Source organism: Cynocephalus volans, chromosome 2 (assembly GCF_027409185.1).
Source record: "Cynocephalus volans isolate mCynVol1 chromosome 2, mCynVol1.pri, whole genome shotgun sequence".
Taxonomy (NCBI): Eukaryota; Metazoa; Chordata; class Mammalia; order Dermoptera; family Cynocephalidae; genus Cynocephalus; species Cynocephalus volans.
Genome location: NC_084461.1, coordinates 129,151,924 through 129,175,890, shown reverse-complemented (window position 1 = coordinate 129,175,890; position 23,967 = coordinate 129,151,924). Strand labels below are relative to the sequence as shown.

The 23,967-nt window shown below is 34.1% G+C and overlaps 1 protein-coding gene across 4 annotated transcripts in view; it reads right to left on the bottom strand.

The window, feature by feature from the left end:
• Nucleotides 1-920: 920 nt before the first annotated feature.
• Nucleotides 921-23,967, bottom strand: part of RBM27 (RNA binding motif protein 27) — a 55,198-nt gene continuing 32,151 nt past the window's right edge. For all 4 annotated transcript variants that reach the window (XM_063086559.1, XM_063086561.1, XM_063086560.1 and 1 more), the window contains 12 exons: nucleotides 23,101-23,250; nucleotides 20,662-20,806; nucleotides 19,898-20,051; nucleotides 18,111-18,407; nucleotides 16,556-16,696; nucleotides 15,784-15,903; nucleotides 14,783-14,857; nucleotides 14,474-14,638; nucleotides 12,935-13,039; nucleotides 12,624-12,815; nucleotides 3,608-3,718; nucleotides 921-2,084 (listed from right to left, as the gene is read on the bottom strand). In XM_063086559.1, coding sequence (XP_062942629.1) covers nucleotides 2,001-2,084; nucleotides 3,608-3,718; nucleotides 12,624-12,815; nucleotides 12,935-13,039; nucleotides 14,474-14,638; nucleotides 14,783-14,857; nucleotides 15,784-15,903; nucleotides 16,556-16,696; nucleotides 18,111-18,407; nucleotides 19,898-20,051; nucleotides 20,662-20,806; nucleotides 23,101-23,250 — 1,739 coding nt within the window. In that variant the 3' untranslated portion in view covers nucleotides 921-2,000. The remainder of the gene's footprint in view (nucleotides 2,085-3,607; nucleotides 3,719-12,623; nucleotides 12,816-12,934; nucleotides 13,040-14,473; nucleotides 14,639-14,782; nucleotides 14,858-15,783; nucleotides 15,904-16,555; nucleotides 16,697-18,110; nucleotides 18,408-19,897; nucleotides 20,052-20,661; nucleotides 20,807-23,100; nucleotides 23,251-23,967) is intronic.

Here is a 23,967-nt window from a genome sequence, read left to right as displayed (position 1 = left end):
AGAAAAAACTTTGTACAAAAAATATATAAATCCTTTGTTCCCTCTATCACGTTTAAACTGTCAGGACTCAAAATATTCACCACAATGAATCTTTCAAAATATATACTGACTGAGCCACAGACATCAAGAAAATTTCATTAGAGATGATGGAGGAGTAAGGAGCAAGATTGCTTATTTTAGGTACCCCATTCTAACGTTACCCTTCTTTTACAAGCTTATTTTAGCTTCAGTGTTATCAGAAATATAACAATAACCTAGAAAGAGGAAGTCCCTATTATAATGAAGGAAAAATTACATGAATTTAAAATGATCCTGGTTTGACACATCATTCCAGGAAAATATGTAGAAGAGAAAGGATGATCAGAACATGAGATTTAACTTCTTGTAGCTAAGTAAATCTAGAGTCCTGATGGTTTTAGGTTTCTTAGTGAATAGTTTCTATTTTGAGAAATAGTCTTTACCTCAGCAAACAAAATCCTTGATATAGTGATCACCAAAAACCTTCTGAAGCCAACAGGAAGTTTCAAATTTTCACACCACACGTATGTAAAAACACAAATGGGTATATCCTTGGAAAAATGACATCCTATGTACATTAATCATTTTATTTCCCCAGGGGTCAGTACAGTGTAGTGTTGCTCCTCTGCTTTTTTTCCATCTAACATTCAGAACACAAAGACATAAATTTACATATATATTTTACTTAACAAATTCTCTACTCTATACAGTGTACAGTAAAAATGCACACAGTAAAGGAAATTGTCTATACTGAAGGATGCATGTGTTCATGGATAGCAACAAGCTACAAAATTATGAAAATATAAGGTCATCTGATCAATGTCAAGTTATGACTCCCATTTATTACTAGCATACCCAGCCCTCTATCCCACCCTCATCCCTACTCCCACCCTACCCCCAGTCACTTCAGCATCATGGTTTAAATTGAGAAAAAGAATTTCAGACACCTTTTAATCCTTTTGTGTAACTACAACTAAACTGGAGCTTTAAAAGGAGGGGGAAAAAGAAAAAAGCTGGTGACTCTCTCTGCCCCCCAAATCCTTCCATTAGTCTCATCAAAACATCACTTATTTATCAAGGTGCTGGTTTAAACCTTTTATTGGGGACTGACTTTTGGTGGCCCAAATGGATCAATTAATCTCTATAATGGCTAAGTCAGGCCTATTAATAAAAAGGCAAGAGGAAGAAAAAGGGGATAAGAGACGGACAATAGGTAAAAGCCTTTTACATTCTGAGAGTGTTATTTTTTTTAAAAAAAAAGGAGAACTAAACCAATGCTAAGTATCAAAGCAAAATAAGAATCAGTAGCAGGAAAAGTTCAGGAGTTAATATGAGAGCATGGAAATACCAGAGGTAGCTACCATTGCCTTATAGCATTTAAGAACACAGAGTTTGCTGTGATTTTCACTGAAATAGTACTACTGCACAAAAAAACCCTGAAAAAAATTTAGATTGAATACAAATTGGGCTCCTCCATAGTAAAAAAAAAATAATAATACATTTACTTTTCTTCCAAGACAACTCTTGAAAGCAAAAGGGTATTTTAATTACAAATATCTCCTACTGTCTGACGACCCATCCATAACAGCTGAGAGTTAAGAGATTGCAGGCGATTTTGACATTTAATGAAATTTTATCAGCAGATTATAATCCAAAATAAAATTTCTGAACACCCTGTCATTTACATCATAATCCAACACCAATAGCAACAAAAACAGGTGGTGTGGAAAATAAGGCTCTAGAGATTATCCATGTCATTCCTGTGGATCTTCACAACTGTGTAAAAGTCACTAGGCCTTTGGTGCTTTAATATCACGTACAATTATGAGATGTGTTTAAATAGCAAACTTGCTATCCTTAGACCTACTGTGTTAAAAAGAAAAAATAAAAAAATTTTTTTGGCTCATTGACTTCTTTAAATAATTTTAAAAAGTTGTTTTTCTAAACAATATCCCTAAAAATTATACAGCTCGTATCAGATTTCATCTTCGCCATGAACGAGACTCATATTCATCTTCATCTTCATCATCATCATCATGCAAAAACAAATCTGAGGTTTCTGTTTCCTGAAGAAAAAGAGAGGGTAAAAATCTGCTTAGTAGTATAAGAATGTTACGTAAAATACTTTTTAGGCCAAAGGACAAATAGACTCGTATACAAAGCCCAAGCTGGATTTATAAGTGATGTACTCAGAAGATCTTTCAGGGAGAAAAAATTCAAAACATTTTTTTAATGGCATAAATTCTTCTCCCCTGAAAATTCTGCTAGGAGATTTCCATTCTAACATCACCAGGAAAATAAAATAAACAATATGTGGGCATTTAGTAGGGTAAATAAAAAATACCTATGAGATATATTTCTAATGAATTGATTTAAATTAATTTTATTACATTAACTAAAAATAAGGAAAATAAATGACCACTCAAACTCCTGTATCTTTCCTTTTACAAGTATACCGATCCAATTATCTGTGAGGGATGAGTACACTAACTTCCCCATTACACTGACATTTCAAATCTTATACAAAAATCCAAAATCTTACACGAAGTAGAAGTATCTACAAATATTACTAATATACCAGGACTTTTCTTTTTTTAACATAGGGAGCATTTCTGCTTTTGTTAGGTAAAATGCATGGGTTCCACATCTGTGGATTCAACCAACCCCAGATGGAAAATACTTGGGGGTAAATAAATTTCCAAAGTTCCAAAAAGCAAAGCCTGAATTTGTTGTGTACCAAGTACTATGATGAATGCACATGAATGAAGTGATGCATAGGCATTACAATAGGTATTATAAGTAATGTAGAGATGATTTAAAGTATACATGAGGACATGCATAGGTTACATGCAAAGAGTATGCCATTTTATACAAGGGATCAGAGCATCCAGGGATTTTGGAACCCAAGGGGGGGAATCAATCCCCCATGGATACAGAGAAATGACTGTAGTCAGAAGACAATCAACTATAAATGCTAGACATCTTTGAAAAACCAAGATTATGATGAATCTGGAATAACTTGATGCAGGCTGTGTTCACTTTACTAAACTAATTAGAAATACAGGAGTGAAAAAAGCAAAATTAATTCTCATATGTTTTAAGAAGCTTATTATTCAGTACTCGTATTATTTAGGTCCTTAGTTTTCCAATTCTTCCCTCTATGTCCAACTTCTACACACTTTTATTTTAATCAATTGTACATAAAGAGAAAATAAAAAATTCAAATCTATCATGATGGAACTTGAAGAAACGAAAAGCTAAAACAACCAGTTAAAATTTAATTTGTTCATATAATCCACGTCCTCATTTACCAGAATAAAAATTCTAGAGGCTAAGCCAAAATAAATGTAAATAAAAGAGAAGAAAAGAACAGTCTCTCCTAGACCAGAAGAAAATAACTCCCCAAAGAGCTTGTCATTTCTGTAGCTGTTCTAATTCTGTACTAAACTTCTGGACTGGTCTTAACTAACTGCATTCATAAAGGCAAAACCCAACATTTATTTCTTTAATTTATACTACTTAATGTCAAGAAAAATATATAATCAGGAAGTAGTCTAATCCAACTCTTATTTTCACTCATTAAATTTACCTCCTCCTTGACTTCTTCTTCCTCAGTCTCAGTGGATATAGATGGTACCTTGGGCTTGTGCCATGATATTTGTAGCCGACGGTCTTTGAATTTTGACCCTTGGTTTGCAGCCTAAAATACATTTTAAAAGAACGCATAAGTTTGCACTCATATTTACTACTGATTTCTTCAAATTTTGTGCTATTTGAAAAGGGTAATAATTTTATGGTAAAATCTGTTTAGGTGGATCTACAAACAATTTTCAATGAGAGCTAGAAGAAAATGAAGTCCCTTGTAATTAGATCAACTATATGGTCTGGTTTGTCTAGGATAGTCCATGGTTTATGTCTATGTCAGGTAAATTTTAGTATTTGTCTTGGTTGGGATGATAAATTATAGAGCTACTCTACTTATAAAAGTAATAATGTGGACAACAAATTTTTTTAATCAATATAATTACTGATCTTAAGCTCTGACATCTACATGTTTAGACTAAAACCTTAAAAATACATACACAATTTCTTAAAAAGGTGAGTCATCTCATGTCTTTTCATCTCACTGCAGCTCTTACAGCCTCACCTATATTTGATAAAGTGTTCCCACTGTCTCTTCGGAAATGCTATACAGTGACAAGTACTACCCAGCTCATCTACATATTCAATAAACATTAAACACCAACTATCCAACCTCAAGGTAAAACTGTTCTGTTTCAAATGTGTTTCTCGGTCTACCTTCTAAACACTTTTTTCCTCCCCAGCAAATTCCAATAAGAGAAAGCAAAAGTTTAATGTTAAAGACAAAGCAACAGAGACAAAAGAATAGGGACACAAAGTTTCCCAAAAGTAAAAGCTTGGTCATCCCTACAGCCTTCCTATCAAAGGTGCTGAAATGTAAAATATCCCCATTTTGGGTGCAATTCTGGAAAACATAATAGAAAGAGTTCTTTTGAATTTGAGGTCTCACTCTAGTTTGTCTAGGAAAATCGTTGATAAACCTCATAAAGAATTTGCCAAATGTTTCCATAAAACACTTGGAGCACTGCATGGTAAGACTGTACATTAGACCAGACCCTTAACACATCAATTACTGCCTGCATAGATATTCTGCTGTGATCTAAGAAAAAAAGTAACATCATTCCTTGTGGGGGTTATATGCTTGTAACCTAACACAAAACACTTTTGACTCCTGGGACAATATCAAACCTGCATATCAAAATGGACTTATCCAAATACATATTTACCATCTTTTAAAAATCAGTTAATGTGTGTAACAGACATCTTTTGCCCTTACGCTATCCTCTGGCAGCTCAATTATAGAGGCTTTCATTATTTGTTTCGTTCATTTTTGTATTATTTGAATTTTTAAATAAAAAATATTACTTTTATAATCAGAAAAAGCAATAAAGATTTTTTAGTCTGTAAGGACTGGGTTGCCCTCCAAAGAGAGTAGCAGTTTGGTCCTCCAAAAGGAATTTTAATGCATTAAATGTACTACATACATATTATTGAAGGGAGAGAACCAGAAATTTAATTTGTATACAGTCTGTAACAAAGAGCAACTCCCATTATCTAATTTATTACAAATCAGGTAAGATCAGCAATTAGAATAAAGATGTATTCTGACAATACCAAATCAGGAGCTCTCATACATGACTGGTGAAAATCTAAACCAATTCTAAACTAGTAAGAATCTAAAACTGATGAGGTTCATTCAGTAATTCCACATATATCCAACAGAAATGTGTGCACATGTGTAGTAAAAGACATCTATAAGAATGTTCATAGCAGCACTGTTTATAAAAGCCACAATGTACAAATAATCCAAATATCCATCAGTGGGAAGATGGAAAAAGAAATTGTGGTATATTTATACAACTGAATATTATAAAACAATACAAATGGCAAACTACTGTTACATGTAACAACCTGAATGAATCTAACACAATGGTAAACAAAACAAACTGACACAAAAGAAGACATATTGTGTGATTTCATTAATATAAAATTTTAAAAACAGGCCAAATAATATTATATGATTTTTTTTTTTCTGGTGGCTGGCTGGTAGAGGGATCAAACCCTGGACCTTGATGCTATTGGTACCACACTCTAAACAACTGGGCTAACTGACCAGCCCTCTGAATAATACGATAATATTTAGGAATTTACATTTAGGTGATAAAACTACAGTTAATTCTCGTTATCTGCAGTAGTTATGCTCTAAAAAAATTTCCATAAAAACTGAATTAGCAAATACTAAACCACTGGCTCTGACAGAATACAGGGTTATATATTCTTATGAGCCTCTGGAAGATCACAACATTTTTGTTAAGTGATCAGTACATAACCTTGTTTTATGTGTGTTTCTCTTTAAAGACACCTTATTTAATAAACATTGTTGATTCATTACATTGAGCTCATGGCCAAAAGCACTACAACTCATGCCTATACAAAGCTTATCTAACACACGTATCTTTGTAAGGTACATCACAGCCTTTTTGCGCTTAGGAACACTAGAAAGCACTTCAGAACTACACTTGAAGGCCATTTAAAACAGTTTAATCACCAACAAAAAGCAAAAAACTGAGAAATATGTGGCATTAAATAGACCGCAAAAAGGACATTTGTTTACAGCATGAGAGCTGAAAGAAGAAAGCAAAGCAGCACCTTACTCAACCTGAGCTGGAAACATGGGCACCAGGGAACTTGCAACACTGTGCATGTCTGAGAATGACTACAAAAGCACCGTGACTATTAATTTGGGGGTTACAAATACATTTTAGTGGATAGAAGAACTGGCAAATATGGAATCTGCAAATAATAAGGATGGACTGTATGAAGAAAGCAATGAGGAGATTATCATAAAGTGAAGATAATGTTACTTCTCTGAGGAGTAGAGAAGATAGAGACTGGGGGTGCACACGGGGGTCTTCTGGGTTGCTGTGAATGTTGTTTCTTGACTTTAGGGGTAGATACATGGGTGTGTGCCTTATGATAAATCATTAAACTATATGTTTCTAATTGGTATAGTTTGTTTTTAATAAACATTTTAAATTGCGTCTTACACCTTTATGATTTTAAGGAAATACCAAATAGCTAAGATTTCTATGTGAAAAAAGCAAGGTTTGGAATGCAGCCCTATATTTATAATATGATCCCATTTTGGTAAATGTTTTGAAAGTGAGAGGCTTTATATATGTATTCTTATATACATAATTTTTTTCTATAAAGATATCAAAGAACAGCAACTATCTTAAAGAGTAAGCAAATTAGTAAAAGAAGGGAGATTTTTACTTTTTATTAACCATAATTTTAACCATTTGCATGGATTACTTTTCTAAATTAAAAAAGGACTTAAAAAATTTAGGACTGACCTCTTAAAAAATCACTTATCTGTTAAAATATCTAATTTTTCTATACGCAATATATTCTCTCACACAAATATCTAGATATGGATTGAAATAAGGAAATATTGAGAAAAAATTAGATGTCCGTCAATATGGTACTATATAAACATAGTAACAATAAATCAACATAATGAAATACCATGCAGCCATTAAAAAGAATGAAGCAACACCAAATGCACTAGTATAGAACAATCTCTAATAACAATCTACTATATATTAAGTGATAAAAACATGTATGAAAGAGTATTTATTAACATGCTACCATTTCTGTAAAAGAGAGAGCAAATACAGTCATGTGTTGCTTAGTGACAGGAATACTTTCTGTGAAGTATATCATTTTCGTCATTGTGTGAATATCATACAGTGTACTTACACAAACCTAGATAGTATAGCCTACTACATACCTATAATCTTATGGAATCACTGTCATATATGCAAGTCATCATTGACTGGAACATTGTTATGCAGCACAAGACTGTAACAGAGATTACCTTTGAGAAGATACAAGGTATTTCAACAAGTTCATGGAAAAATAGAATTAAAAAATAATACAAATCTTTCCAGTGACTTTTTCAAGTATCTTTTATGAGAAACTGGTTAACAGTAATTGCCTGTGGGAGTGAAATCAAGTGACTGGAGGTAGAAGGGAATCTTATTTTTCATTGTACGCATCTACACTTTTACTCCTTTTACATTTTGTATGTGTGCTGGCCAAGAAGATAAAATGATTCAAATTAAAAACAAAAACAAAAACAAAACATATATATGGATATGAGCATATCAATTATATATCATAAATGAAGTTATATGCAGTAGCTTAGGGTTCTTGGAACTTTATTGGTAGAAGCTGCTCTGACAGAAATTTATCTAGTCTCGCCATTTTCTTAAGTCAGAAACTAATGCCAGGGCCGGCCCGTGGCTCACTCGGGAGAGTGCGGTGCTGATAACACCAAGGCCCCGGGTTCGGATCCCATATTCGGATGGCCGGTTCGCTCACTGGCTAAGCGTGGTGCTGACAACACCAGGTCAAGGGTTAAGATCCCCTTACCGGTCATCTTTTAAAAAAAAAAAAAAAAAAAGAAACTAATGCCAAATCTGTGCCAGTCATCATTCATCAATCACCTGACTGGCCAAGATGGAAAAAAAAAAAAAAAACTCAAGTGCTACATGAAGGTATGGGAAAATATACGTACTCTCATCCAATGTTACTACAGGCATAAATTAGCACAACATTCCTGAAAGGTTGTTTGGTAAGCTATACCAACATTTTAAATATGCATGCCTTTAACCCAGTTATCTCATTTCTAGGAATCTACCTAAAGTCATGGTTCTCAATTGGAAACAGTAACATCATTCTAGGTAGTATTTTGGTTGTCACACTGACTGAAGAGCATTAAGTAGGTGGGAGCCAGGGGTGCTAAAGATCTTGTAATGTACAGGACTGTCCCACGTAATGAAAAATTATCCCATTCAACAAGGCCAAATCCAATAAGATGTATATAACACTGTATGTAATACTGAAGAATGAGAAACCTACCTAACTAACCATCAATGGGAGGCTGGGCACATCAATAATGGTACATTCTTACAACAGAATGCCTTTAAGTAAGATAAACATATGTTGGCTGGTTAACTCATACGGTTAGACCACAGCCTTACAACCCCAAGGTCACGGGTTCAAATCCTCTTACCAGCCAGCTGCCAAAAAACCAAAAAAAAAAGACAAATGTGTACCTGTATTCATAAACATTAAAGACTCCCATGATATGATAAGGGTGAAAAAAACAAACTCCAAACAGTGCGGGTAGTATGTATGCGTATGAAAGATATAGGAGTTGCAAAGATGTTCATAAAAATGTAACTGGAGAGAATTCAGATTTGCTATACTTTCTCCTTTATAACTGTGTTATTTGGATATTCTTAGAGCAGGTATTATCTTTCTAAAGAAATTTTTTAAATTAAGAGAAAGAAAATTAAGGCAGTTTATAGTCTCAGTGATGTAAAGGTCACAAAACTATTATTGCCACATTTCACTACTAAAACTAAATACCAAGATTACATTTTTTTATCAGAAGAATCCTCTAAACAGTATAGTGTACAGAAAAAAAATAACCTCCCAATCACTAGTGATAGATAATGACAGCAAATATCAGTAGTTCACAACACATCTACATTACTGAAAGTTTTTAACAAGGTATGAAGAAGGGCAATTAATGAAGCACTATCCAGAAAAGTCTCTCCAAAAGTTAAAACCAAAGAAAAGAACTTTTGTTCTGATAAATGCAAAAGAAAATTACTTGCCTAACTATAAGGTATCACTCCCATATACAGTGAAACTCTCAAATATATTTTTCAGGTACTTGGAAGATGGGTAAAAATGCTATCTTGAAAGGCTATGGGGAAAAGCTGTTTGTGAATAGTCTTCTGTAATTACAGCAGAGGTACTCAGCTGCCTTATATGAAGTTCCAGGAAAGGCAGGGGTGGGAAATTAGAGGTTCTTGCCAGTAAGAGCATAAAAACTGTAATGAATTATATAAATACTGGGCGGGGTGGGGGGGTAGGCATGCAGAAGCTCAAACTTCTGAATCTCTTACTTTCTTAAGACTCAAATGGTTTTCTGGCTAAAGATGGAGGACTGATCATCTGTTGTATGTAATTTCATACCCCCCCACCACCAACAGAAATGATAGTAGAGTGATTTATTTTTTAAAGGCATAAGCCCACACACACAAAAAAGAGAGAAAATGAGAGAGAATACAAAAAAACCACAAAAACTGGGGAGGTGGGAAGCAGAAAGACTAACAGGAAGTCAATATACAATGCTTAAAATTTAAAAATCAAGAAGTAACAGTAAAAACAGAAATGAAAAAAATACCAAAAGAATCAGCAAAAAGAGTTAAAAGTGGATATCTCTAAAGAAGGGAAAAATGAAGAGAATAGAGTGGGAGACTGCTTAACATTATGGCTAAGTTAATTTGACTCTTCAAATGATGTGCATGTATAGCTTTAATCAAAACAGAACTAAAAAAATTGTAACAAAAGATTCTAACATACTAGAGGTTGTTGCTATTTTCTTCTTTATATATTTGCATCTTTCTGTTTTCTTCAATGAACATCATGTAAGATACTGCTAGCTGTCAAACCAACAACTACTTGACCTCTTTCTTTTTAAAACAGATCCTGATTTTCATCACCAGCCAGTCACCACATGTGAGCCTCAGCTCAGAAGGTGAACCACAATTGGTTTAATCATAGTAACTCCAATTCTCTCAACAGGGATAAGTTCAGAAATGGGTAAGTGATAATTCTGGCTAAGATATACAAAGGTACATTGCTAGGTGGGGCTGGGGGAGGAGTGGTGGTGGTGATAGTGGTGAGTGGGAATACTTGCTGGGAAGGTTTCCCTCACAATGTTAAAAAATGGCATAAGAAAGGTATACTTCTTTTCCTGCCTTTGGACATTCTTACTGGAGGCTATGAGAACTGTTGCTGCAGCCATCTGATACCATGAGAGGAAAAGCCTAAAAACAAAAGCCAGCAACAAGGATAGCAGAGAAGAAATATGGAAAGAACCTGTGTGGCTGAGTTTCTGAATTAATCAATCCTAAAACCTCCTACCTCCAGACTTCTTGAAAAGAAAAAAAATAAATGTCCATGTTTTTCAAGTTATTTATCTGTTACTTGCAGTCAAATGTATCCTGAGAGAAGCCTGAATTGCCTTCATAATCAGGAAGGAAAAAAAAAATCCAAGTTCTACCCTATATCACTGAGTACAACAGCTAAAACCACACTACCACCATTCAAAAATCTTGTAGTTAAATGATGCATACTACTTGAAAAATGCCAAAATACAGTCCAAATATTCCACATTTTTGGAAAATAACTTAAAAAATAATTCTCACTGAAATTAACTGGACCTCTCTTTAATCAAGGATGAAGGAATGTACTTTAGCTCTTGTGGTGTCTGTGCTCTTTAAGCAAGGCTCTATGACTCAAAAAATTTTAGCTTTTGAAGTAAGCATTAATGTTAAAATACTTAACAGGAATTCTTCATAAAGACCTTTAATATACTCATTCCTCTGCAAAATAAAAGTTATAGATAAAAATTCTTTTTTTAAGAAAGTTCTTTCCGAACTTACTGCTTTTGATTTTTAAAATACAAAAATTCTATTTATTATATTTCTTTTTTTTTTTTCCTGGCAGCTGGCCAGTACAGGGATTTGAACCCTTAACTTAGTGTTATGGAGCACCATGCTCTAACCAAATAAGCAAACTGGCCAGCCCCTTACATTTCATATTTTTAATAAATATTTTTGAACTTAAATATTTAATATATAAAGAAATACAGTAACATATACCAGGGGTCTGTAAACTACAGCTCTCAGGCCAAATGGGGCCTGGAACCCTGTTGTTGATGGCTGATGAGCTAGGAATGGCTTTTATGGTTTTGAAAAGGTTATTAAAAGATAAAAGAAGTAAATGAGGAAATAGGAGAGGAGGGAGCAGGTAAAAGGAGAGGAAAAAAGAAGAAAATGTGACAGAGACAATAAGTAGTCCACAAAAACCTAAAATACTTATTATCTGGTCCTTTACAGAAAAAGTCTGTCAACTTCTTATATATACTATTATTAATGTATACATCTTTATGTTCCTACATATAGCCTACTTTGTATATTCACGCAGCCTCCACAAGAATACCCCACACTTGTGTAGCACTCCTCCACGTATTATCTATTTTACTCCTCAAAGTCACTTAAAGCTATTCTTCTACTTTACAAAAAAAGGAAAATATGGGTTACACCAGTGAAAGAACTGGGTCAAGAGTGAACTGGCCACAACCCAGGTGGCTCTCAAATCTGGACACTCATTATAACAGTCTGCCATTCTCCAAGAGTCAAGGTTAAACAGGATTAAGGGGAAGCAAACTAATAAAACACTTGGAGTAAAGCCTTATTTATACGATTTCCCTCATTATGTTTGACATGTAATAGGGCTGAAAATATTTTCTCTCAAAAAAGTTGTTTGAGGAAATAGGGAACCTGGTTATCTTGGTTCTGACACTTGTTAACTATACGATCTTGGTTCATTCTAGGCTTTGGTTTTCACATCTGTATACGGAGGATTTCACATGTATACAGTTTCTTGTGTATTTCACATTTGTATAGTTTGAGTGCTTGAAAAGAGAATATATATACTCTGTGTATGTCCAAAGTAATAAAAACATTTCCCTGTAGCAAATCTCTATTTGCATGTTTGCCTAAAGGTGGTCAACTCTTTATACAGAATATAACTAAACATGTCTGTTACCTTAATAAATTCTTTCTTTTAATTTTGCCTCCATCTCAGTTTATTTTCACTTATTGACTACAAATACCTGTAATAATCCTAAAACAAAAATTAAACGTAGCTTTGGAACTTGTCATTACAAATACATTTATATGGAATATTATGGAATTACAAAGCAAGAGCTTCTTCTTCACCTTGAAATGTATTAATAAGAATGTGCTAATAATACCCATGCTTTTACAACTAAATTTTCAATTTATAAAACATCTGACATTATACAGATCGAAGAAAGGAAAATGCTGAATACAGTGTCTTAAGAGTTGGCATTTGCTACTTTGAAAACTTACTGAGAAATGCTGAAGTAATTCATCTTTTTCCTCCTCAATGAATCCCCCAACTGTTAGTGCTTTGGGGCGGTGGTCTACCACCATGTGGTTTAATGAGCCCCTTCCTCTTCCTCCACGGCCTCGGCCTCTTCCTCGACCTTGAGAGGACATGGTCTTTCCTCGACCCACAGGTAAAATACCTAATCGTGCAGCCTGAATATCAGCAAAAGGTAGAATGTACATTGTTAGACTAAGCCTTATAAATAGAGGAAGAGAAAACTATTTTTTGAGATGGTAAATGTGGTGGGTCACTAACTTCTTTTAAATCTCACCTCAACCTGTAACTGACTGAGTTTTTTCCGTAATTCTGTCGTGTCTTCTCCTGAGGATAGCCTCTTGTGGAGATCCAGTTCAGTATCTAATAACTCTTTCTGGGCCTTTGGAAAAATTAAAAGTAAAAAGGTATTTTTTAGATAACTTCCAAGATCTTATTCAGGACATGACAGTTACACAACGACACACATTTCTTTTGGGAAAATGAGAGTGAGAGGATACAAAAAACCTGGGTGCTTTAAAGAAAGTAGCTTTACAGACATAACACTGCAAATATTTAGAAAGTACAATAATATCTGTGGAAAATAATAAGCAGTATTACTGCATTAGGTGACCTAAAAATCAGACTCTGGGAACACTCAGTCACTGAGGCGGGGTAGCTGAGAATAATTGTTACATTAACAAAGCATCATAAATAAAACACAGTGGGGCAAAATAAATTATATAGTTAAAACTCATTAATTAATAGCACAAAGGTAATAGTTACATAATTACTTTTAGATTGGAACCTGGTAATTGCTGCAACTCTCTTTTTATTTTTATTTTTTATTTTTTTTATTTATTTATTTTTTTGTGACCGGCACTCAGCCAGGGAGTGCACTGGTCATTCCTATATAGGATCCGAACCCGCGGCGGGAGCGTTGCTGCGCTCCCAGCGCCGCACTCTCCTGAGTGCGCCACGGGCTCGGCCCACTTTTTATTTTTTTTTAATAATTTAGAAACAAATTACTTGTCAGTCTAAGTGGCATGACTGTGAGAGGTTTTTTTCCTCCCATGTACTATTTAATTTTTAAAATGTACATATGTGAGAGGTTTTTTTCCTCCCATGTACTATTTAATTTTTAAAATGTACATATGTTCTCTCTATAATTGGAGGAAATTTCAATAGAAATAACATTTCTATTGTATTTTTTAAAAATAATCTTAATGAAACACTACAATGTAATACAATATTGTACACAACAATTTGTATTCTGCATATCTGACAAATTTATTCTCAGTTTTCAAAGGGCTAGAAATTATCTAAAAGCCCACTACAGAGCTGTGGTGTAATGGAACAAAGCAAGTACCTCCTAAGATAAGGAAACAGAAATTAATAAAATTAGAGGTAAATGAATCTAAAACTTTTGATTATTCTTTTCAATAGCATGCCACCTTTTTACCCACATAAAAGCCAGTGACATCTTTTGACTATTGAAAGAGATAGTTTTATTACAATAGTATTAATGCATTAGAAAAAAACTGCTAAAATAGGAAATATCTCTCTTCTCCTCATCACTTAGTACATCTTCATCTTCAGCAAAGAGAACAAAAAACTCAATTAAAAAACACATTTTTGTCCAAACAGCGTATTATCACCTCTTCTCAAAGAGAATACCCAGCATCTACACAAACACACACAAAAATACTGTACAATTGCTTATCTAATCTCCCTATTAGGCTATTAGCTACCTAAGGGTTCCACTGTACTTTCAAATTGCCAAACACATGGCAAATGTTCAATAACCCTACGTTAAATGAAAAATGCAAAAAGATACCTCTGTTTTTGTCTTCACTTTAGATGGTGTGGAGACTGCAGAAGATGTTTTTAATTCATCCTTTAATTGTGAGATCTTTTCTCCAAGCTCTTTCAATGTCTTCATTATATTTGCTCTTTCTTCTGGTTTCATGTTCTTGTTTTTTTCTAGCTTGGATATTAGCATCTACAAGTAAACAGAACAAAATAAAATTATGCTTAGTAAACTTTAATATAAATAAGGCTTTTTAAGTTTTATTATTATAAACATCTTTGTAAAATCAATTCTATACATCAATTCCAACATGCAAATAATGAGCTCTTGTCTTACCTTTTGGCATTCTATTTGTTTTTCTAACACTTCTTGCCTCTTTTTCCTCATATCTTGTTGTAGCTTCATTGCTTCCTATATGAATAGGTAAAAATGAAATGAATAATAGATAACAAAATCTGCCAACAATGTATGAAGCTACTATATTCTCAACTCATTTCGTCCAGGTCAACCCTAAAGACAAATTTTCTTCCTAATCATAAAACAGCTGAAACCAGAAATAAAATCTTTGAATATATTTTCCCCAACACTTCCAATTTAATAAAGTTTACATTTACAACTGTACTTAAAAAAACATTTAAAATATTGTACACAAATGAGCTACATCTATGAGGCTTATTGACTTGAATGACCTTAATGTCATTAAGAAAAAAGAAAAAAAAAGAAGAAAGCTGTTCTCACCTGCCAATGTAATATTCCAAATCTTTATTTTTAAATTCTAAAGTTTAAGAATGTGAGATGCAGCTTCAGGTTTAGAAATGATAGCAAAATCTATGGATTTCCGCAGGAAAATTTTGCCACCCACCCTCCTGTTAATTATCTCTAATTATTATACTGAGATAGTGCATATAAATATCTATTTTACTTGAAAAATTCTGTGAACTTAAACTGACGATGAAACTTGGAACTGAATCATATGAATATTAACTACATAAATGTTCTACGTTACGTGAAACATCATCTAACTCATAAAATCAAGAAGAAATTAAGAAAGAAAATAAATAGTGAAATAAATGAGTTTGCTTCTCTCTCCGAGGAAATAAAACATGACATATAAAAAAATTTTATTCCTTGTACTTGATTGGCCACTCAAAGGCAATAGTGAAACATTTTCTGTTTTTTCATCTTTTTTTGAAGTGTACATTAAATAGAGAAGCTAATAAATAAGCAATATGATGTAGTTCCATAACAACATGAATTGATCTAAAGGTGTTAACATAATCACTTAAGAATTCAATGGGTTCCTTCCTCTGTAAGGCAAGAAGAATCAATATTATTACCTGTTTTTTTTTAAGAACTTCTTGAACATCATGAGATTTAGACCCTGAACAAAGTTTTGAAGATGTCTTTAAGTTTGAGGAGCTATAAATCATTTTTGGATGGCCTGGAGTTGAAAATATCTAAAAAAAAAAAAAAAAGGAACACACAAATATGATTAAATGAACTCTTAAAAATGTTTAAAACAATTGTTTTAGAAAAACTGCATAATTTCTACTCTTTAGGAGCTAAAACTTTTTTTACATTTAAAAACTTCTTTTATAAAAATCAGTTCTTTATAAATAAATTTGTCATTCAAAAGTCAAAAACAAAAATTATTTTTTAGCAATAACATTTTGTTTCTGAATGTAACCCTATATTTTCCTTCTCTTTAAACTATATATATATATATATATATTTTTTTTTTTTTGGTGACTGGTAAGGGGATCGCAACCCTTGGCTTGGTGTCGCTGTGCCACTCCCAGCGCCGCACTCTCCTGAGTGAGCCACGGGGTCGGCCCTAAACTATGTATTTTTTTAACTGTAAGAAAAAGAATAGCAGCCCCTGACATTTAGGAGCTGACACAACTCCTGCTATCACAATTACTACCTCCTCCACTAGCCTCTCAAAACACAAATCCTACAAGGGCAGTCTCGAAATTAGGGAGGTACACCTGCCACACTTAGGTCAGCTGTCACACTTGTCTTACATTACAAATCTGGATGATAATCTGTTAACTTCTTTGTGTCACTGAATAACTCTAAATATATTTAAGGTTCACAGATAATGCATACCTGGCAATCCTCCCCAGCACCACCAGACTGATTCAAGTGTGATGATGCATCACTCTGGTTACCACCTGCATGTCCAAGACGATGTTTAACAGGAACTTTGTTAAGAACATATGCACCCGATGTCTGTGGTTTGCTCATCATCTGCACATACAAAATAAACACGTGATACAAATTTAGAATAATGATTACCTTAAGAAGAAGATAAGGATCATGGGAATGGGAGGGTACTTCAATTATCTGTAAGGTTTTATTTTCGAAGTGAAGTGGTGAATATACAAATGATTACATTACATCATCCATACTTTTTTGGATGTCTAAAATATGTCACAACAAGATGCATGCATATATACACATAAAAACTGCTAATAATTTTTTAATGTTCCCTTCAATATATAAAGCTTTGACAGACTTAGGGGCTTTTAACTGATAATAGCTTAATGTGAATAACAATGTGAAATGATCACCTCAAAAACATAATGCAATCTTGGGCTGCATTAACAGAACATGGTCTAATGATCACAAGTGCTGGTATTACTCTTTTCTACATTATTCATCCAATATCAGAGGAGATATTCATCTCTGCACCCTAACATGAAGCAGGATATAGACAACAGTGAATAAAAGTTTTGATGCAAATGAGCAGGATGATAAATGGAGTTGAGACTATGTACTATAAAGAATACTTTTATTTTAAAAATCTGAATGTATTTAATCTAAACACGAGAAGAGTGAGGTGGAGATTATCATTATTGTCAATATCTAAATGGTTCTCGTGTGTGGTGGTTTGTTCTTTCCTCCCTTCATCTATTCATTCAAATATGTTTTTGCTTTGTTTTGTTTTTTGTCTTTGTTTTTTGGTGGCTAGCTGGTGTGGGAATCCCAACCTTTGACCTTGGTGTTATCAGCACCACCCTCTCCCGAGTAAGAGATACATTTTGAGCAATATCTACCAGGCATTGTTTTAGGCATGGAGGGGTGGGGGGGGATAGGATGAATATAATGGTCAAAATCCCAATTCACTTGGAGCTTCTAATTCCAGTTGTTAAAGGAACAGAATTTGTCTACGTGGGAGAAGGTAGGACAAATGGGTGGATACAAGGGAGACTGATTATAACACAAATAAGTAGTTCTAGATTCAGAGTTGTTCAGTGGTGGAAGATTATTATACTTTACTGTGCATAAGAATCACCAAAGAGTATTTCTTAAACATGTAGATTTACAGGCCCCATATCTAGAGATTGACTGTAGGAAACAGGAAGGTGAGACCCAGGAACTTGCACCCAGGTAAGTGATTCTGATGTAGAACAACATACCTGGAGAGCTTGTTAAAAACAGACTCCTGAGCCCCACCCACAGGGATTCTGATTCATTAGAATGGGGTGAGACCCAAGAATGTGCATTTTTAATAAGGTCCCAGGAGATCAGATGCTGCTGGTCTGTAGATCAAACAAACTATGAGTAGCCCGGACGTAGAAGACCCAAAGACCATGAATAAGAAACACTTGATCTAGAGGTTGGGACTAGAGGGCCTTTAATTCCCAGTGAACCAGATTACCTTCTGGATACCTCCATGCACCGTTGACGGAGGAGACTGGGTCACCAGTACCTGCTGCTGATGAAGATGCTGTGGCAGGTGATGGTGCTGCTGTGAGAGGTGACTAAGTGTTTGCTGTTGTTGCAGGAGCAGCTGTGTTGGGGACTGTAGTGCTGGCTGCTCATTATTTTCCCTATGCCATAGGACTCGAATAAATCGGTTGTTTAGAACTGCTTCTGTGCTGGAAATGGCTTTCCTGGCCTCCTCATTGGTAAGATACTGAATGAGAGCTGCCTCTGGATCACCTTTAAAAGCAACCTTTAAGAAAATAATAGAAACACATAAATTCCCAACAAGAGAATAGTTCAATAAATTATGGCAATTGCTATGTACTGAATTGTGTCCCCCCCCCCACCAAATTCATATGTTAAAACCCTAACCTCCAAAGTGACTACGTGAAGACAGAGCTTTTAGGAGGTAATTAAGGTTAAATGAGGTCATAAGGGTGGAGCCCTGTACAAACAGGACTGAAGGCCTTATAAGAAGAGGAAGAGATCTCTCTCTCTCTCTGTCATGTGAAGAAGACACAGCAAGAAGTCAGCTGTCTGCCAGCCAGGAAGAAAGCCCTCACCAGGAACCAAATCACCCAACACCTTGGTCTTAGACTTCCCAGCCTCCAGACTGTAAAAACATAAATTTCTGTCACTGAAACCACTCATTCAATCAGTCTATGGTATTTGTTGTGACAGCCTGAGCAGACTAATACATCTATCGACATTAAGACATCTAAATTTTTCTAAATGCTGTAAAGAATAATGACCTAGGAAAAATTTAAGAGAAAAGATGATAAAGACATCTGACATGATCACATCTTTTGCATTTTTTTAGTGTGTGAAGTATTTTTAAAAAGAGAATGTGTGTGTGTATGTGTGTTATTCCATATAAGTAAATAAAAACAGTATGTCTTTTCATCAAAAGATGAACAGTTGTCAATGCCAAGTGGCAAGATTTAGGTGATTTGTTTTTTCACTTGTGTTTAAGGTATCTCCAATTTTTTATAAAACTTAACATGTACTAACTACTTCTGCACTCAGGAAAAAAAAAATTCTTAAGTATCTCTCAAAAAAGAATATGTTGGCTCAATTCTTTGAAATAAGTCCCCCCAATACTAGCTTCTTAAACTCAGCTATATTTTGGTTTGATGACAACAACACTTAAGTATCAGGGGTAACAGACTGAAATGCTAACTTAAACTAGGCTTCAGGTAGGTATTCAATTACAGATAACTCCCAACCACAAATTCATAAATTCAAATATCTAACAAGTAGACAGCAAAACTAAAAAGCTACAATTTATTTGATCTTGGATAACATATTACACTGCCTAAAATTCTCAAGATTAGAACCATCCTTAAACCATTATTATTTCCCACAACACAAAAGTCAGTCAGCAGGCAAGGTTACAATCTTTGAAATTACCAAAAATTTCAGCTATCTAGTTAGAATATTAACACGGGTTTAAAAAAAAAAAAAAGGCCTTTGTTCAGAGGTAAACTATGAACAAAAATACAGTAAGTAGCCCAGCCTTTCAGGAACAGATTGCAGAAAGAAACCAAATTAATTCACAAGAACAAATTCAATTTAACAATTCCATCATAAATGTGGAATACAGATATATGGTGGAGTTCACAACACTGAGCAGAGATGATGATAGTAACGACTGACTCATTAAAGCAAGGTGACCTGACAGGAAAACCTCCCAAGACCCATAAAATGCATGGATTCTGTTATTGAAATAGACACACATACCTGGATATTAACAATAGTTCCAAACTTGCTGAAGTGTTCATTCAGTTTGGTAATGTTGTTCAATTCCTGAGGGATTTTCTTGACTTCTAATTTGGTGTTCGTATACTGATTCTTTCGCAAGAATCCTGGTTTACTTTGATTGTTATTCCCTTGCCTGAAAGGAATATTAATAGACCTTGATTAATTGTCATGCCTAGCCAAGAGATACATCAGCCAAGAATTTGAGCTTATATTTACTAAAAAAGGACCTTGTGTAAGCTCAACATTCTTCAGAAATTACTAAGCAATTTTCACATCATCCTTACTACATGGGAATAGAACCAGTGGAGAGAAAGAAGAGTGAATAGCAAAAGATTACAAAGAGAAAAAGGCCAAATGACATTAAAAATCATAGGCTAAAAAGATCTACCACAATTATCAAGGAGTCTTACATTAAAGCAAGATTAGAACATTATTTTTTAATGCTGTATTTTTAACTTCTGCCAAGGTACAGAACTTTTTCTTCTCTTCTATGCCTTTCCAGTGTCTCAATTATTTTAATATTGGCTTAGGCACGGAAATAGGCAGGAACAAATCACAAATACCTATTATGAATATTCTGTTAACTTTTCAATTTTTAGAGAATTCTAAACATGGAACCCTAACTTTGAGCCACATAGTCTGAAAACCATTGATTAATAACAACTCTTAATTTTGCTAATTTACTAGTAGAAACAAAACAACAAAATCACCAATTAGATGTTACTAATAGCAAATTATCTTACTTTCCCAGCCAAGGTTTCTTTGTGAGTGGCCCTTCCAAACCACTCACAGCTCTTTTTCTGCTATCTGGTTCAAGAACTACTCTGGTTATGTTGCTATTAATTGAAACAGGAACTGGTGGTTCAGTCTGTATGACAATGTTAGCAGCTGTTGGAAACAAAAATTCACATTACTGAGTTTTTAAGGAATTTCAAATCATAAAAACATTTATTTTAAAAGCTAAAAAGCACAGTGAATAACACTTTACTAATTCCTGACAGCAAGAAAATATTACAAATGCCTTCTTTTCCAGTGAGCATTCATGCCCAAAGGTGACAAAATGTTAACAGCTGGTAAATCTAAAGTGAAGGCATTCAGGTGTCTACTGAATTTCTTTTGATTTTCTGTAGGCTTAAAAATTTTCAAACTTAAAAGTCAGTAAGAAAATCCAAAGCCAAATACTATAAATTGGTAATTTCATTCACAGCAGTTAAGTCTAAAATACAGTAAGAAAATGACCTTACAATAGCTTACCAGTGGGTGAGAAGAGATGTACTGAACAAAAAAGTAACAACACAAAACTATGCCTATTATACCCTGAGTATTCCCCCTAATTTTCTTTTATGTTTTTATCTTTTTGGCAGCTGGCCTGGTATAAGGATCAAACCTCGGGCCTTGGTGTTATCAGCAACATGCTCCCCCAACTGAGTTAACCAGCCAGCACCCTTTTCCCCCTAATTTTAGCAACTGCACGAAGCAAAGAATAACATATGTAGGGCTGAACACTGGGATAGGGATGTGGGTGGGAAGTGGTATGTTTCATTCATCTGTGTGATAGAAAAATTAAGATGTAAAGATTCATTCCTTTAACATTTGTTTCTTGAACAGCTATTTTACAGCTCAGGAACTGTACTAGACCTTGGGTGTAAATTAGTAAATAAAATAGATATGATCCCTGCCCTTGCTGGATCTGTTTCAAAAGGCAAATGGAGGAGATAACAATTGTTATGGGATAAAGCATTTTAGAATTTGAGATGCCATTATAATGTCTTGCTTAAATAGTTGTTATCATTACCACCTGATATTGCTTAATGCTTTTCTTTACTGAGGGGCTTTAAAAAGAAGAGCTATAGCTAGGGATTAAGTGACTTGCTCAAGATAACAAAGCAAGCCTGTAGCATACAAACCACATGACCTCTACACCGGGAGAAATTATCTATGAATTACTGTGTATGAATGTACAGACAGACCAGCTAGTGACAAAGGAAAAGCGTGAAATCACTGAGAACATGATCTTCCCACTAATTTCAGGTAATTCAGTAACAATACATGCATTACAGCACAAAAATTAAGACTGTATTCTTTGGAATTAGATAGATCTGCATTCAAATTCTAGTTCTGCCACTTAACACCTGTGTGACCTTAGTTAAGTTCTATAAGCTCTCTAAGCTCAGTGTCTTCACTTGTGGAAAAAAAAAGAACAAAAATAGTATCTCTTTAATGGAGCCGTTGTAAGGAATACAAGAGATAATAATAAATATGAAAGGATTTGGTGTAGTCCTGACACAAAAACTGTTAGCCTATAGTGGTAACAGTTTATTAGTGTTATTAATGGCAGTGAAGAAGAATTAATAAAATCAGGATAGGAAAGATAATAAGAATAGAAAAATGTTCACCACATGATTAAATCAGAAAAATATTGTCAGTATGGCCCCACAGCCAGTCACTCAAATTGGAATTAAATATTAGAAATCTAACTATAATAAGTTAAGAAACTGGAATGTCATCAAACTCATTAAACAACCTTTTTTCGGGAAGAGGGGGAAGGAGGATATCAACCCATATTAAAGGTAAATGCTCACATTTAATCTTAGTTTTATTTTTAAGGTTTGTGCCTAAGCTTTGTTTATTTGGTTTTTTTTGTTTTTGTTTGGTGGCTAGCCAGTATGGGGATCCGAACCTGTGATCTTGGTATTATAAGGCTGTGCTCTAACTCACTGAGCTAGTCAGCCAGCCCTGTGCTTAAGCTTCATAAAGGTCCTAACTTATGGTTATAATCGTAAGTGTTAAAAATGTGAAATGATAATTTTTTATTGTATTGTTTTAGATTCTCACTGTTATTAGCATAAAGCATAGCTATCAGGATATAAAGTGAGCCCTTAAATGATCAGTTTTAAAATAAAACTTGGAGATTAAAAAAGTTATTAAAAAAAATTCAAGCTGGTTACACAGCACCCTTAAGAGAGACGGTATATAAGTATGAAGGTACTTCAAAAAGTTCATGGAAAAATAGGATTAATAGAGAATACAAATCTTTCCATGAACTTTTTAAAGTATCCTCCTCTTTCAGATCTTTATTTCCTCAAGTGAAATCAGAAGTGCAAATGTAATAACTATATCCATAACATTTATATTTATATAGCCTAACATTTAGCATCAGAAAAAGTTCAAGGCATTCTTACCTCTTGGATTTGCATCCATATCTCCAGATGTTAAGCCAATCAGGTTGGGGCGCTGTGTCTGTGTTCTTGAAAAGAACTGTCTATACTGAGATCTACCAGAACTGGTAATACTAGGAGCTTCTGGGTTATAACCATCTGGTTCATATGTATCTGAGGGAAAACAAACAACAAAACACATAACAAATCAGGAAAGATTAAACCATTTCTCATTTCTGTAAAATAAGTAACTGCTAAAAAGTGTATATTCTTCAACAAATATAATTACATCAACCCAGATATATTTCTCTTTGAGTTACAGTATATAGACACACCTTTTGGAAGTGAAAGAAAAATAAAATGCTACTGTCACAAAACACAGATACATACATTCATTATTAAATACTGATTTGCTTGCCTAGTCATTTTTACCCTACAGTCACCTAATCCAAACTCCAATGCACATTTTTAAGACAACTTTCATGTACAAGAACACTACATATTGAAGGACTGGTTAAGTTTCCTCTGTTGTCTATCATGTCTCACCAATTTCCATTTATTTGGGGGGTGGTGGGGAATCAACCTATTCACTTGGTTATCTCTACTTTAAACTGGAAAGAAAGTAGCTGGTTTCATACACAAAGCATATTTCAAAACACCTAAATAAGATAAATTTTATAAGTGTAATAATTACCTATCATCCTCTTCCATTGATGTACTTTTATCCCGTTTCCTGTGTTTTCTCTACAACTAAAAATTTAATTTTTACAATTCTAATGCTAAATAACTATTTTGTTAGTGTTATTCTGAAAGTGTTAATCTTCAAATGGTATATATCCTTTTCATTCTACATAAAAGGGTTAAAACTGACTGGAGACACCGATTTTCATA